Source organism: Ambystoma mexicanum, chromosome 2p (assembly GCF_040938575.1).
Source record: "Ambystoma mexicanum isolate Mex_15411 chromosome 2p, UKY_AmexF1_1, whole genome shotgun sequence".
NCBI lineage: Eukaryota > Metazoa > Chordata > Amphibia > Caudata > Ambystomatidae > Ambystoma > Ambystoma mexicanum.
In genome coordinates this window covers 625,471,777-625,488,997 of record NC_090923.1, presented here as the reverse complement: position 1 = coordinate 625,488,997, position 17,221 = coordinate 625,471,777, and the positions used below count along the sequence as shown (strand labels likewise).

The following is a 17,221-nucleotide window of genomic DNA, read 5'->3' as shown; positions in this document are numbered from 1 at the left end:
AACTCTACTACAGCTCACACTGGCCCCTCTTGAGAAAAGCCTGGCTGCTCAGCCACACTACCAACCTGAGTAGTACAGACTTATACCAAAGGTTGGGTTCCCATTGCCAGGTGGTCAGGGTTGTTGTGCACCCAAAGGGTACTGCATACAATCTTGCCCAACAATAACTATGGCTCAATGAGATCCCGAGCAATGACGCCACTGATTACGCATAGTCACTTAAGCATACGCACGCTTGAAATCCGGAATAGAGCACTCCTTAGATCATAAACTTCACCCAAACACTCACCTCCCATATCACTATGTACTCCTACTCTACACCACCACACAATTAGAGTGCAACTACACCCTTCAATCAACTTCGGCCTAGCTGCTCACATACAAACTTTACCCCCCCCATGAACACCTCATCATTCTAATAAAACGCAGCTACATCATATGACAAACTGGCCTAGATGCACACAAGCGTCCTACACAGGACTAACGCAACTAGAACCTTGCTGTCCACCCTCCAGACTGCACACATTCAACAGATATCAATACCACCACACCTAATGCTAGGATGCGGCTACCATCATGCAATGCCATCAGCAGCACACAACTGGTGCTCCCAAGCGCCCAATGAAACATTCCTCTGGCAACTAACCTGGACTACGGTCCCCGAGGGCAGCAACCTACCAGCGCTTTGAGGTCATACCAATGATAAAGAGCACTATATAAATGCCAAATAACATAACATTAAGACAGTTCCAGCAACACTTACTGGTTGCACCAAGTAATTGGAAAATGAAGTCCAAGCTTAACAAGAATCTATACGAAATCCAAGGCCCCAGGAAGTTAATTTCCACATGTTGACCTAAACACAAGAAGTCATCTACGCCCCTGATGAATGTTTAATTTCGCTGTTAGGACAGAAACTTCTGCAAGTCGGGCTATGTTGTTTCAGTAGAAATGCCCACAAAGGTACACAGAGAAGTGATTGTAAACCATTGGTCATTGAGATCTTCTCAACTATTGATGTGTATACATGCGCATTTTTGTGGAGTGAGTTTTTTTTACATTGTCTTAGATTTTAATTTATTTTTAAATACGAGTATTGGGTAAACATCCATATTTGTGAGTATAGACTCAATTTCACATGCCGTCCTTTTCCCCGCCTCCCCACCTCTAGCCAGATAATTTTAACTTTTCCACCGCTCCACATGAGTCTCCAACTTTTATTTCACAGCTACAACTGCATATGCCGTTAATTCCGATAGACGGGGCTATCAGACATTTCTTCCATTGCCAAGGTTCTTGAACATTACTTCGTGGCAAACGTATTTCCTGCATCCTAGACTACAGTGTTTAACATGCTGTGCTCCCTCCCTAATATCCCAAGGTCATATGCTTTTCCCCCTCCAAATATCTTTTTACACTTTGTTTTCAGGGAGCCATGGCCATTTCCCGTTATAACCGCAGCTATCTCTCGTATGAACCAAAAACAATTGACTGCTTTTCATATCTAAAAGGATCATACGTATCAAATGTTACTAGCAATTCATTTTTTTGAATTCCCATGCAGCGACACTAATATATGACAAATATTACATACCTGTAATCATCTTTCTGATGTTTGTATCTGCTTGGATTCACAAGCTTTGCATAGGCAGGCATCTAGTGGTTGGTGCAGAGTATTGCAGGACTTGTTTTCAAAATTCGAAAAAAGTGACGTCGACAGGCGTGTTGGAAATACTATCCCTAGTGTGACATGTACCTTCAACTCTAGGGGTGGGGGGGGGAACACATGTGAAACTAAGCAGATACCTGTATCTTCTTTCTGATGTGTGTATGTAATAATTACTTAAAGGCATGTGGATCTGCTTAGAATAACATGCTTTTCATAGAGTAGTGAACAGTACTTGGAGAAGGAGGAGGGTTGTTAGTAGGTCCAGCGACAAAAAGATATCACTGCTTGACCCACTTGGGAATCTGCTCTGGTACGAGTGGCCACGGTGTTGATTTAAAGTGTGAATGGAACTATAAGCCGCCGCAGAGAGGGGACATGTCGCCTCGTGCAGTGGTAAGGAAGCTGACCGGTGGGAGGCAGCAGGCAACTGAAAAGGGAGGCAGCCAGACACCGGGAGTGGCAGCTGTCGAGTTGTAGACTTTCGGTGCCTGAGCTGGGTTGTGTCCTGCAAATGCTAGCAGCTCTACCCTTTCAATCTAGTGCCCCTCCGCTGGCACACCACTTTCATCACTAGTGGCCTTGCGCTGTATCCCTGGCATTGCCTAGCCTCTATCTCCCTGGATGTGCTCACCTTGTGGCAGACCTTATGGCAACTTCCATGGGAAAGATGTCCCATTTGCCAAGCAACTGATTAGTTACGGGATCAGCCTTGTGGACCACCATAAAGTCCCTTCTTGAAACTTTCAAGAGCTTGGAGGTCTCAGAATGCTCGCAAACTGATCATGAGAAAACCGAAGCCTGAGCCATCGGGATGGTTCCTAAGGCTGCACACTGAATTCCAGTGCTTTTCACAGCCTGGAAGCAGAGAGCTGACCGGTTTAAATCTGAGTTGCGTGTCCCAGAGAAGCAACAAGCCCGCAGCCATATTGGCACTTGAGATCACCAGTGCGGCCGATGCCCACATCAAGGGTGTGACCTGACCCGCGGCAAAGAAATTATAAGTTACTGACCGTAGTGACTAATGTACTCTTAGTCCATAGTACCCTTTCCTCCATACTGTATGCGCGTCCCTTCCAAGGGACGGGAGACTGAAATTTTCACCATAAAAAAACCTTTAAATTTAGAGGCACGCAGGGGTACGGCACAGGGATCATGCGCTGCCCTGACTCCACCCTATGGCGCGACACCTCAGTCCCCATTGACGCGTCAACAATACATTAAACATTGCTTATGACACCAGTATTAGGGGAGAGGTTAGTGCGACGTATGGATGAAAGGAGACTATGGACTAAGTACGTTAGCCACTACAGTGAGTAACTTATAATTACTCATACATCCCGTCCCATTTCCTCCATACTGTATGGGCGATTACAACTGAATGTAGCCCCAGGGTGGAGAGACAACCCTCCTTAAGCAAATGGGTTCCTGAGAACCGCCTGTCCAAAGGCTGAATCAGATCTAGAGCCAACATCTAAACCATAAGGCTTGCAGAAAGCAGAGGGAGAGGCCCAAGTGGCCGCCCTGCTTATGACTTGCCAAGGGACATGGCGCTGGAATGCGATGGCCGTTGCCTTGGCCCCGAATGCATGGGCATGCATGTTGGCCGGAAGTGGCTTGTGCTGGCCCTCGTACGCTTCTTTGATGGCAGAGACCATCCAGCAGGATATCAAAGCCTTAGAGGACCGATAGCCTGGTCTTGAGCCTCTGAAAGTGACAAACAGGTTGTCCGACCTGCGGAAGCCCTTGGTCCTGTCCAAGTAGAATTTTAGGGCACGCCTGACATCCAGGGAGTGCAGCACCCTCTGCTTCGTCCTTGGGAGAAAACGTAGGAAGGACCATTTCCTCGTTCAAGTGGAACACCGACAGAATCTTGGGAAGAAATGCCGGGTGCATCCGCATGACTACCTTGTCCTTGTGAAAGGTGGTATATGGTTCAGAAGCAACCAGCACCTGGATCTCGCTGACTTTGCGAGCAGAGTTAAGACCGACTAGTAAGACTGTCTTGATGACCAGCCTGATGTCCACAAACGCCATTGGCTCGAATGGTTTGTGCGCCAGGGCACCCAAGACTATGTTAAGGTCCCACACAGGGTGCGGTCTCTTGACGGGCGGGTAGAGCCTAGCAAGTCCGGATGTTTCTGGACTATAGGATTGGAGGAGAAAATGTCCACCTGCCGGTGCGCTGAAAAGGAGAGCACGTCGTCCAAAGTGCACACCAAGGGGTCGAAACCTTTGGAGTCTGCCCAGTGGCAGAATCTGGTCCATTTGCTTTTGTACTGGGCCCTGGTGGCCTTGCTCCTGGCGCTCTGTATGATCTCCAGGTTGGCTTGTAAGAGGCTAAGATGCGAAGCGTTACCTGCTTCGTTACCACACTGAGGGCGTGTTTCCCTCGGGCAGGGTGGATGAGACTGCCCCCCCCCTGCTGTGCCAGAAGATGTGCTGGGCCTGTGGGAAGGTGAATCGGAGCACCTCCCAGAGGCTGAGAAGCTCCGAAAACCATGGCCTTGCCGGGCACCATGGAGCTATCGGAATCATGCAGAGTCGGCAAGACTCCTTGATCTTGCAAATTACTCTGGATCAGGGGAGTGGGTCGGAAAGGCGTAGGCTTTCATGCCTGTCCACTGGAGATGAACTGCGTCACCCAGCGAGCCGGGGCCCTGACCTTGCCAGGATGTGAACTGGGGACACTTCTTGTTGTGCCAGGTGGCAAAGAGATCCACATGGGGTGACCCCCACCTGCTGAAGATCTCCTGAAGAACGAGGTGGTTTAGCTGCCACTCAATTGTTTGCTCCAAGCCTGTCCGCTTCCAGGTTGGTTTCCCCAGGAGGTGGCCCGCCGTGACGTAAATGTCGTTATCTAGGGCTCACTCCCACAGGTTGATAGCCAGTCTGCTCAGAGGGGATCTGGTGCCTCCCTGCTTGTTGACTTAGTATATGCTGGTTGAGTTGTCTGGATGAGGACAACCTTGCCCCCGAGAAGCGGTAGGAACACTAGCCAGATGGCGTTCAGCTCCAACCAACTGATGTGGTATTCCTGCCCCAGTAGAGTCCAGGTGTCGTGGACTGAAAGTCCATCCATGGTGGCTCCCCAGCCCTCAAGCAAGAGTCTGGTGATGGTGGCCTGCAGGGAGGGCAGCCGAAAGGGCTTGCCCGTCTGAGAGATGGAGGGATGTTGATCATCTCGGATCAAGAACCCCTCTGCTGGTTCCATGAGGCCGTGAAGTGCAGCTGAATCCTTCTCATCCTTAGTTAGGTACGCGGAACGGCTAATAGGACCGCTGCAAGTAGACCCAGGAGATGTTGGTACCACCATGCAGAGGTCACACCTCTGCTGAGGAAGTGGGCTGTAGCCTTCTTGATGGCCGAGATTTTGTAGTGCAGGGGTCGCCAAACAGTCGATCGTGGGCAACCAGTAGGTCGTTTGAGCATTTTCAGTCACTCGCAGGCTAAACACAGAGAAAAAAAAAAAAAAACACTGTCTACTGCACATGTTGAAAATGAGCACAGAACGAAACAAGACTAACTATAATGGCTAAATGTCTCAGTTAAGTCCTGCACTGGTTTTAATTCAGAGGAGCCACATTACAAACGATGGGGCTCCGGCGAGCAAGCCCTGGACACTTAAAAATGCCAGGCTGAAACGGTGTCCGTGTGAAATACTGTCATACGGACACTGTTTTCAGCCTGGCACACTGGGGAAAGGAGCAGGGCTCGCTCGATGAAGCCCCATCATTTCTTGCTTGTTCTGTGGGTGACAGGTGGGTGAGTCAAATCATACAAAATGAACAGCACCTATAGATAAAATGTTGCATAAAAAGCCCTGCGTCTGGTGTCCAAGTCAATCCAACCTCCCCCTCAATGCCGGTTTGTGCGATTTAGCCCCAGGGCTGTTTGACCACTTTGCTTCACCTTTGGGTTGCTTCAAACTTTTGCGCGTGTTGATGTGATGGCTTGTGCCTTTTAGCCAGAGCACAACCAGCTCTTAACCAGAGCACAACCAGCTCTTAACCAGATGCTTCCCCTAGTGTCATGTTTTTATAGCGCCTTGATGCAAACAGTGCTGTACTTGTTCCCCTTTGACCTCGGGAGGATGAAGGCTCAAGCTGGCCATGCCATTGTGATACGAAACTGCCCTAGAAGGCTCAACAGAGACATCTGCTGTGAGCGCTTCCCTGGCAGAGCTGCCTTATTTCACCTTTGTCTAGTACAATAAGCTATGACCCCTCCACCCCCCCCCCACCCAAGTTTTCCTTCCCAGCGAATGTGTCAAGCGGGTGCATGACTCGTTCCACAGCATATATACATAATTTACCTACGCTGACCCAGAGTCTGAAGTCCCCCATTTGAAATTACTGCCCTTATGTTTATAGTGCCTTTATGCTGGATTGCAACTACTGCTAAGTGTCGTGTGATAATGGTCGGGTCTCTGACCTCCCCCAACCCACACATGCAGATAGACAGCCCGCAAATGGGGCAGTAATTACACCCTTTCGACCTCGGTAGGATGAAGGCTCAAAGCCACTGTGATTCCAAACTGTGCGAGCAGGCTCAACAGGGCAGTTCAGCATGCTTTCCATGCCCACTCAATGCCGGAAATAAATAAAATAAAAAAAGACTAGTCTATTTGAGGTTTAAGCAGATGCTCGAGCTAGAAGTTAATTTGTTTATTTCATGTGGACTCGCTTACTCTTGAAATAAGAGAAGTGTGAAAGGAACTTTAGAAGACATCTGTATACTTTGGCAACGGTATGTTTTTCCAAACCTTTCAAAGGTGATCCTTCATGTGGCACTCAAGGAAAAGTCTCCAGGAGGGCAGGGGATTGGGATTTAGCAGATCTTAATTGCATTTCGTGGGACTGAGGAAAGCAACCACGTCCCCTGGTTGGTTGCATTTTCTCTCAGAGCTCAGTACTTTTGCTGAAAAATGGTAACACTTGAGCTCACCCACACATGAGGTTAACCATGCCCGTTTTTCTGACATAATTTTATAATTCTACAGACGCATGAAGGATCATGGGTACTGTATACGTCACAGTAGGGATAGTACTATGGACGCCCCATCAGCATCCTATTTTCTACTTCTAAAACAAATAATGCAATACTCTGCAACAACCACTAAATGTCAGCCTATATAACACAGCATGGGATTCTAAGCAGATCCCAGAGCCTCAAAGATATGAGGAAAATATCACCCTCTGTACAGAACATTTGAAGCCAAACTACTTGAATTGAATAGGTTCTGGGATCTTGGACTTAGAAGCTTTAAGGGTACAAAAGAATGTTTTTTTTTTTAGTGTATTGAACAAAAAGGCAGAGCCCTTGTGTAACTATGTCCTGAATACAGATCGGAATTAAAAAATCTATGCAATGACCTGAAGGCAAGCTTGTGATCAAGTCTGGCATCCTGTGATAATAGTGAAAACAATCATTCATTGGTCATGTGTTAGGCACGTATAGAATTATTAAAACTGCTTCAAAGGGCCCACAGGGCAACCAGGTAGGGGAAGGTAGACAAAGACTACAACAAAGAAATAATTGAATTAATAACAAATGAGAATAACGGAGGTGAGAAACCTATTATGCCTTGTGAGTGTTCCGAACATGAAAGTGCAGAAGGGAAGGTGTAAGGGATAGGTGCTGTGGCGCTCATGGAGAAGTGCTTGCGGTGTAAGTGCAAGAAGGGCCCTGTACATCAGACAAGCTACTGTATGAGTTAGCAGGGAAGAGGTGAAGAGAAAGGTCTTGAGGCTTTTTCAAAACCTATGGAGGTCCTGCTCAAGACACAGGGAGAGGGAGGCTATTGCCACAGGAGGCAGCCACGCCAAGGAACGTTAGACCACCAGCTCAGTTTAGCAAACCGCTTCACACGCCGGGAGTAGGTGCCAGAGGAATGCAGGAGTCTAGAAGGGGGGTATATGGTCAGGAAGCTGAAGGGATTTGATCCAGGCTTAAATCGGGAGCCAGTGAAGGCTTTGTAGGGCAGGAGAGATGCGGTCCCTGGGCTTGATAAGTCTTGCTGCCCCATTCTGGGTTAGCTGGAGGGGGGGGGCACGCAGGATGGACGAAGGAAGATTAATAGGCTATTGCAATAGTCCAGCCTGGAGGGAACCAGAGCACGGGCAACATCAAGTCTCTAGGGGAAAGTGAGGAAGAGTAGAGTACCTTTGAGAAGGAAGAGCTGAAAGTGGGACTTCTTGACAATGTCCTGAATATGAGGGATGAAGGAGAGGGAGGAGTTCAAGATGAGATTCCTGGCCTCAGAGGCGACGGCAGGGGGAGTCCATGGAGAAGGCCATAGTTAAGGGAAGCAGTAGAGTGCAGAGGACCCAATAGGGAGAGGCGTCAGTAGAAAGTTTGAAGAGTTGTGCGTCATCAGCCTAGCACTGGAAGTAGGGGGGGGGGGGGGTATGGAGGAGGAAATTAGGCGTGCCAGCAGAGAAAGGTGTATGTTAAAGAGCCAGGGCAAAAGAATGGAGCCCTGGGGGACGCCACAGGTGGAGGAAGTAGGCGAGGTGAAGGGGCCCAGAATGATTTGGAGGAACAGTCAGTTAGGAAGGAGGTAAGCAGTGCCCGCTCCCAGATAAAAAGGCTCCATGATACCCTGGTTATGAGGATGGAGTGGTTCACTGTATCAAATGGGGAAGAGATCAAGGAGGATGAGGACAGCAGGGGAGTTGGAATCAAGGGATGCAAGCAGTTCTTCACGGGTGTTGAAAAGGGCAGTTTCCGTGCCTCTGGATGCTCGAAACCCAGACTGGTGGTCGTGTAGACCAGCAACAAGTTCGGTATGTGAGTTGGGGAGGGCCAACTTCAAGCAGTTTCCCCAAGAACGGGGTGATGGAAATGGGACAGTAGTTGGTTGGGCAGGACGGGTCTGCAGAAGGTTCTTTTAAGGAGACGTCGCACAAGGGAGTGCTTGGAGGAAGGATGGAAAAGAACCATTAGCAGAGGAGTGGTTACAGATATCAGCAAGAGCAGGGGCGAGAGGAGATTTTGTCCTTGATGGTTCTGGAAGAGCATGGTCAACCTGTTTGAAAGAGACTGGCATGGAGGTGACAACTCTGGTATCAGGGGAGACAGGAGCAGGGGAAGTGGTGGGGGGTATGGGAAGGGTTGGGCGAGTGTGCAACATGACTGGCCTCGGTTTTGGAAATGAAGGGAGAGGCGAGTGAATTGCAAAGGGTCTAGGAAGGAATAGTCCAAGAAGATACTGCAGACAGGTTGGCAAGTTCCCTGCAGATTTTGAAGAGTCTAGTCATGTTGTTGGCTGCATTGGACACTTGTGCCTGAACGTGTGTTCTTATTTTGGCACAGATGGAGTCTAGTGTCTCGGGTTCAAGCGGCAGGCCAATTTGTCAGAGGGCGAGCCTGAAGTGTGCCACTTCCGTTCAGCAGCCTGCACTTGCATTTAAGGTCTGCAACTTCAGCGTTGCACCAGGTGTTGTGCTTGAAGGGAGGTTTCAGGCGGATCCTCACGACTGGGGCAAGGATGCCATGGGTGTTGGTAATGGACAGAGGCTGCTAAGGGCAGTGGTGGGGTCTGTGTAGGGAGGGCAAAGGGGCATGAAGGTGGAAGAGGAGGCAGCAGCTGACATTTAATTGGACGGATGTTCGTGAATGAGGTTAGCAGAGCTTCATGAGGAGTTGTCAGGGCCATAGGAACCCAGATAGAAAGGTGAGGAGAGAGTGGTCAGACAAGCAGAGATGGGTGACTAGGGGATAAGAGTGAGTGAGGTTGGAGTGGATGATGGCATCTAGCGTGTGTCCAACAGAATTGATAGGCCAGAGGGAAGAATGGAGAGGTGATAGGGAGGAGCAGAGGTCAGTGAAGAGGGTGGTTGCTGTGCAAGGGGAGTCTAGGTGGATGTTGTCACCTAGTAGGTGGTGGAGAGAAGGGGGGAACAGAAGTCCACCCACTCAGAGGAGGTGCCTGGTGGCCGGTAGATGGTAGCACTGGTCAAGGTTGTGGAAAGAGAACCAATTTGCATACTAGGCTCTCAAAGGACGAATAGGGCGAAGTGGTAGGATGGAAGAAGGAATCTACTCTGGGAAGATTAAGGCAACCCCAACGCCAGCACGGCAGGGTCAAGGCTTTGGGGGGATCTTAAAGCCGTCGGGAACGAGTGAGTCAAAGGAAGTAACAGAGCTGGCATTGAACCAAGTTCCTGTTAGCGCAAGTATGTCCAGAGTGTTTGATGGCTGAGCAGGAGTTGAGGGTCGCCAGGTGGAGACGGTTGCTGCCTTTGTTTTTTGTGGCGGGGTGGCGGGCTTCCGTCAGGTGGTAGAGCAGAGAGGGTAGAAGGGGGAGAGGCAGGGGAAGGAAGGAAATTGATGAGAGAAGCCAGGATCCGGTCAAAGAGAAGGAGGGTGGCCTGAGGGCCGTGAACCAGGACTGTGCCTGTGAGGTAAACATTAATGCAGCAGCGAGATGAGAAGATGCCCGCAAGGAGGTCTTCTCACTTGGTGCCATTAATGGATGTGGAAGAGTAAGGTGGGAGAGTGGCAGTGAGGTGATCGGTCCGTAGGTCAGGAGATGGGACAGAAGAGTATATCAGTGAAGATTTCTCTTGAGGATGCACTGACAGTTGTCTGAAATTGGGAGACCAGGGTTTGCAGCATGTGATCGTGTAGCAGTTGGAATAGATGGGGAGTTGGAGAGTGCCATCTCGGAGTGAGAGAGAGAACACGAGGGTGGGGAGGGGTTAGGAGTGTGTGTGCTGCAATGCACAGTTCTGAAACTGATGCGCATTTGGCCAAGTGGGTGTTAGTACGACGAAACCGAACAGTGCAGGATAATGGCACACCTAAATTCGATTTTTTACACAGACAAACATGGCAGGATGACAGGGATTGCAGCACAGCAGTACCGAGATGGGTCAGAGGAAATGTAGGTCGGGGAGTGAAAGCAAAGTGAAGTTTCACCGTAGAGCAGGGGACATCTGCAGTGTTAATGACTGAGTGGCACAGAGATTGAGTCAAGTAAAGACAAAGCAGCCACCAAGCAAGACAGTACTCGCATGATGGCAAGTGGGGGGGGGGGGGGGGGGGTCACAGTCCAGAGGTGCATAGATGGATAATCCAACAGGGAGCACATTTGACTGTAGTTTGTAGAGAGTAGAGCCTGAGGCCAGGCACTGACCGGAACAGACAAGGCCTTAGATGAGGCCTTGGGCGGCAGGCCGGCATTCACCTGCCAGCTTGCCTGATTGGGCCTTTTGCTGGCAGAGGGGCCCAATCACGGTGAGCCTTCCCACAGCAGGGCAGGCCCTCTGATCACTAGTTCTGGGGCAGCCATGATGGAGGCTGGCAAATACCACACCCATGCAAGAAATAGCACAGCAGCACAAAATAAACGCTGCGGCAGCGATTTCGCAATTAAATTACTGAGAATTTAAGAACAGCGAATAAAAACAGAAAAACCATTGAAAATGTTCAACAATATATGTAGGGGCTGGGATCTATTCACAGTTCTTGTCATTCACTGAATTCTATTAGGTAAAATCACAGAACTATCAAGTCTGTCACAGTGCTCCCCTTACACGGTGGGTAGAGTAAAGGTTAACTGCATAATAAAAAAGGTACGCTTTTTTGTGTTGGGACTTATTTTGGGTCAAATGGTAACTTCACCACAGTACAGTCATGTTCATGTCTTTAAAATGCAAGAGGGTGTCGAAATCCTCGTATGAAGCAAAACGGAGAATCATCTTTACCCGCAACGCAAGTTAATGTTTGATGACTGAAAAGAAGGGAATGCTATCCTCCTGAAATTTAAATATTTACATGATACATGATTAAATGCGGCCCAAGGTAAAGCATTTTTATGCCGGAGGAATGTTTTTCGGTAGGGGTAGAAGGGTGGCGAGAAAAAAAACACAAATAATGCCTAGCAAGCATTAATATATGATTCATTGATGAATATACGTGCAATAAATGCACAGAAACTGAAAAGGCTGGTTTCAATAGCACTTCAGAAGACCTGTATAGTGCATTAGCGGTTCACAAATGTCTGAATCACTTATGTACTTTAAAATATAGCAGGCACAGTTAATGCATTAAAAGAAAATACAGAAATGCTGTCTCATGGAAATAACAGCTCTTTTGCATTACAGAACACAGCGTCTATTCTTCAATAATAATCACATTATGAATACATTTCTAACAATGCTGCTAAAGGAATTCGAACACCAAGCAGACTGTTGCAAGTCTTTCCTCCAACATCTGATGGCCTATTTCCTGAATTAAAGTTTTTGCAAAGGATACAAGCTGTGAATGTTTAGTTTTAACCGATTAAGCGCCACTCTGTACATACCTGGTTATCTTGGTGTGCATCTTTTGAGGCTCGCTCTTCAACAACCGACTTGCCATGGCCGTAATCAAAACGCAAATCTACATCTTGATAGTCCATATTTCGATAGTCTGTATCCTGCCTTCCAAGGAAGTCTAGGTCAACACCTCTTTTAACACCACGCCCAGGTTGAGGTCTCTGTTCTCCAGTGGGAGAGGTTTGTCTGGTAGGTTCAGCAGTCTGCTCTGGGGGTGAAACGGTGGTGTGCGGCCCATCACTGTTCTTCACATCAACCGGTGGTGGCACTACAGACTGGCCTTCTCTTCCTTGGTTGTCAGTCTGGTGCTCCTGACTGTACAGAGGCCTCACCAGATCAGAGTCTCCTGTTTTGTCTATGCGGCTTTCATGGAACTCTTCATCTGCAATTCGGACACCAGGTTGGCTTTGCGTGTAATCCGAAATTGGCTGATTTGGAGGTAGCCTCACTCTTTCTATGAAATCCACAGGACCAGTTGCCCTATCCTTGTCTCGGAAATCCTGGTCTGTCCTAGGTCTTTCACTGCTCTGAAAATTGAACATGGTTTCTTCCCGACCTCTAAAGTCCAGATCAGAAGTGCCTGCAGCTCTGAAGTCAGAATGTGGTACATCTCTAGCCCGAAAATCTACCTGAGACCCATCCTTACCCCTGAAATCTAGAGTAGAGGTGTTGCCTAAAAAGTTCATTTGGGGCCCCTCTTTAGACCTAAAGTCTGAAAGGGGCAGGTTTCGGTTTCTGAAGTCATTGTCTGAAATATTCATCCCCCTCACATCTGCATGTGGTTGCTCTTTACTCCTGAAATCCATGTCAAGCATACCCCGACCCCTGAAGTCAGGAAGAAGCTCTCTGCTGCGAAGGTCAGCAAGTATCTCTCGTTCCCTGTAGTCCATATGTGGAGCAATCCGCTCTTTAAACTCCAAGGAAAGTAACTCCCTATTCCTGAAATCGCTGTTCAGGCCATCTCTTGCTCGATAGTCCATCATCAACCCTTCCCTACTGCGCAACTCCATTAGGTGGGCCTCCCGGCTCCTAAATTCAGCAGCCTCTCTAGCTCTCAAGTCCAACAATGACAATTCCCTGGCCTGCAGATTTCTAGCCTGAAAATCCAGAGCCATCCTTTCACCTGCCCGAAAGTCAGTTAGCGCACCACCTCGTGATGCAAAGCTGAAAGGGGGTTCCTCACGGTTAGGAAAAGAACGTCCTGTAGGTCCCAACATTCCAGACATTTCAAAGGGACGAGATGGTTCCCTCCCACCTTGGAAGCCTCCAGAATTTCTTTCAAGGCCAAGGCCATCTGAGCGGCTAAGGAAGTCTCTGTTCCACCCAGACGAAAACCGCTCTTCCTGGCTCCTGCTACAAAAGAAAAAATATTAGAATATCAACACAAATAAAATAACCAAATTATTTCGTGTTCAAGATTTATTTTGACACTTCAGAGCTTTTCAGCAGAAAAAATGACTTCGCACAAGTATGAACAGCACAAACGGATAACAGAGAAAGGTGTCCAATGATGTTAGATCAACAGTACATTCAAGATACAGGTTTCAAGTTAAAACAGTTTAATTCACATAAGGACATGGAGGCTTAGTAGTTGGGGATGAACGCAAGTAAAGTTAACAAGGGGAAATTAGTGTCCGGATGTAGTAACGATGGGTTTCCAAAGCAGGACCTAGCCTAGTCAGATTCACAAGTACCTACGGTTCTAGTTCCACTGTCCATTCAACTTAAGACTCAATGGATGAAAACCAAAATTACTCACAGCTTCTTACACCTATGTGGTTCCCACTGTATGGTTTTTGGTCCGACCAATCACCACACATGCCATCAATATTATTCTCCCTTGGCTTAGGGGACACCACACCAGCCCTAGAGATAAGTGACATGCAAGCCCTTTTACTCCATAAAGAAGTCAAAAAATTCTACCAGAATTAAAAAATGGGGAGTAAAAATACTTGCAACAAATAAGCCACAAAGAGGATGCTGTCCCCCTCATCCCACCCACAAAGCTAGAAGAACAAGTTACTTACCAACTGGTAACATTCTTTTGACTGGATGTTCCTCCCACATATTCCTCATCTTTGATATATGTATCTCGCCAGCTTCACTGCTTTGGAAAAAAATCTCGGCAGAGGGCTCCAATGTCCCTCAAAGGCCGCCGTAACGTGTCGACGTTACCAATAGTACAAGTAGCTTGTGGCGTGCTGGTTGGCTTCAGTACAGTTTTTTTTATTCCATAAAGCGAGGCACTAATTAGGCGTCCCCCAGACCATAAGCTCTCAGGAAACAGTAATTCACATGAATTGTACGGTGGGGTAGGCTGGGAGGGGCGATGAGGAATATGTTTGAGGAACATCCAGTCGAAAGAACATTACCAGTTGGTAAGTAACTTGTTCTTCAAATGGACTGTCCTCCCACGTATTCCTCATCTTTGACAGATGCCCAAAACAGTGACAATTTGGAGGTAGGTGTACCATTTAGATTTATCATGAATGGACTGAAGGACTGCCTTTGCAAAAAGGCCTTCTTGAGAAGAAGAGTCTAACCAGTAATGCTCAACAAAGGTATGAATCGACCCCCAAGTTGTTGCTGAGCAGATGTCAATTACAGTGACACCCCTTTGAAAAGTCACAGAAGTTGCCATGCCCCTCATGGAATGAGCTTGAAGCCCTTCTGGCAGGTCCTTTCCAGTCTAACACTCTCCAATTGCCAGTGTAATCCACCGGGATATAGTTTGTTTTGTTACCGCTAGTCCTAATTTAGGACCGGAATAACCCACAAAAAGTTGGTCATGGCAAAACGTTGCCATTCTCGCAATGTAAAAACTCAGGGCCCCTTTCGGGTTGTGACTATGCAACCTATCTTCCTCTTTGCCCAAATGAGGAGGAGGGTAGAAAGTTGGGAGGGTTCTTTTTTGACAAACTAAAGTCAGAAACTACTTTTGGCAAAAATGATTGTTTAACTATCCTTATGAAAAGTAGTAGAAGGAGGCTTGCATGAAGGAGCCTGCAACTCACTTACCCTGCAGGCCGTTCGTGCAGTTTTCAGTGTTATGTTACTTGGCATTTATATAGCGCTCTATATATCATTGGTATGACCTCAAAGCACTGGCTGGTTGAACGCCCTCAGGATACGCAGTTCTGTTCAGTAGGGGGAGATAGTGTCATAGGGTGTATCAAAAATGCAGCTGATGTAATTGCCGGATGGTAGCTGCATCCTAGCATGAGGTGTGGTGCAGGAGACATCAGTTGGCTGTGTGCAGTCTGGAGGGTGGACACCCAGGCTGGGCTCGGGCTGCGTTAGGCCTGAAGGACACGTCTGAGCAACTAGGCCGGAATGTGCTCGGCTAGCTGCGTTTTATTAGGGTGATGGTGTTGGGTGATGGTGTTCATGGGGTCGTATTCGTATGTGAACAGCTAGGCCGAATTAATCAGGGGTATAGCTGTGTTCTAGTTTAATGATGGTGTATAGTAGAGATGTGATATGATGGTCATCTTTAAAGTGCTCGAGACAGGGGGCTGGGCTTACGGATATATAGCAACAGCTTGGGGAACAGGAAGGCAGGGTACACAGTGATGCACGTGTGGGGCATGACATTTACATTCGTATTTCTATTCAGATGCGATTCAGGCTAATGTTCACAGCTCCAAATGTGGGACACGCCAACACTTGCACCTCCATCCAGAAGCGACTCAGGCCAACATTCACAATCTCATCAGGAACTGGTGCAGGCCAAAGTTCAGTTCAAACTAGGTACTCCATTAATCTCCTCCGACTCAGTCATGGCCCTTGCCCCTGGCCCACACTGGCAAGTCAGCCTTCTAGTTAGGGCCAGGTCAAAGGCCTTAAAACCTCATCCAAGACACTGAGTCAGTCCTGGCACCTTTGGCTCATAACCATCATGAAGACCTACATAAGAATGGGACTATTTACTTGGGACTATTTAACTTGGGTGGTGGGCGGGGGGTTTAAGCCAACATGGAAGCACACACAGCTATGCAGTCTAGTCTTTTGGGTGTGGCAGGCCTGGGACCATTTTACCTGGACTACTTTACCCGAGACTATTTAAACCACACCCAAACAGAACATGTTTTGCGTCATTCTGCTGTGGGCAGCGTAACGCTCACCGTGTCCAGTTCTTTGATGCCAGCTTACCTGAAACAGCATCCGGTCTTCAATTCATCGCTGACTTCAGTTCCACTCACCTGAAGGTACGAACTCCATCCTCCGGCACCGCATGCATCCTGGAATACCATAACCTGGAAAGATGAGACAGGAACACAGCATTAGTAAGCTTTTACTCACATTTCCTCCCGAATGAAGAAAGCCACACAATTCTTACCTGGGTAGTCATCTCCTGGTCAGCATCATTGCTGGAACATTACGGCGCTCGGCGAGGAACATCGCAACCTGCAAGGAGAGAAAAGACACAGGTTAGCAATATAAAAGGCGAAACAGCGCCCCACACATAAATCACCGGACAGCATCGCGCACACCGCCCTTTCGCCTACCGGCCCATGCTCATCTTCAAACTGCATGACAACACCAAAATACCTTTCCATACCTTAAGGAAAGAAGCAAGACATTATTATTAGAACTAAGGGGAATGTAAGAAATGCATATAAAGACTGTAAAGCAGTAAACCTACAGAGTCGCAGCAGGCCTTGATTCCCACAGGGGGGCTTGCACCAGTGAAGTAACTTGGTCGCTGCTCGCCCCCCACATCTACGCGCCCCTGCCACGAGGAGCAGGACGGAGAATCCACCTCTTGCAATATTAAGGTGGGGAGGAAGGAGTTGAGGCCAAGGGAGGAGGGAAAACAATCTGGTATTGAATTCAGTTCTCCTATATTGGAGACCCATCTTTAACCAGAGGCCTTACCAAGGGACCGGGAGACGGTTCAAGAGGGCAAATCATCCAGCCAGGGCTGGGTGGCGTCCCTGTGGATACCAGGTGAGCGTAAAAGACTCCTCCGACCCCATCCCATCGATTTTATCCATTCTTTCCGTCAATCCGCTCCACCCACCTATTCCATCGATTTTCTCTGTTCCATCCATCCGCCCCATTCATCCATTACATCCGTTCCATCGATCCCCATATCCCAGCCCCCCCATGCGTTTCATTCATCAGTTCAAACCATTCCATCTACTCCAGCCGTTTCATCCATCCTATGAGCACCGTCCACTCCATCGATCCCGCTCCATCCACTACATCCCCTCAGTCTGTTTCATCC

The 17,221-nt window shown here is 48.2% G+C and overlaps 1 protein-coding gene across 2 annotated transcripts in view; it reads right to left on the bottom strand.

The window, feature by feature from the left end:
* RBM6 (RNA binding motif protein 6) overlaps positions 1 to 17,221 on the bottom strand; it is a 1,836,548-nt gene that overhangs the window by 1,719,845 nt on the left and 99,482 nt on the right. For both annotated transcript variants that reach the window (XM_069644148.1, XM_069644149.1), the window contains exon 3: positions 11,979 to 13,344. In XM_069644148.1, coding sequence (XP_069500249.1) covers positions 11,979 to 13,344 — 1,366 coding nt within the window. The remainder of the gene's footprint in view (positions 1 to 11,978; positions 13,345 to 17,221) is intronic.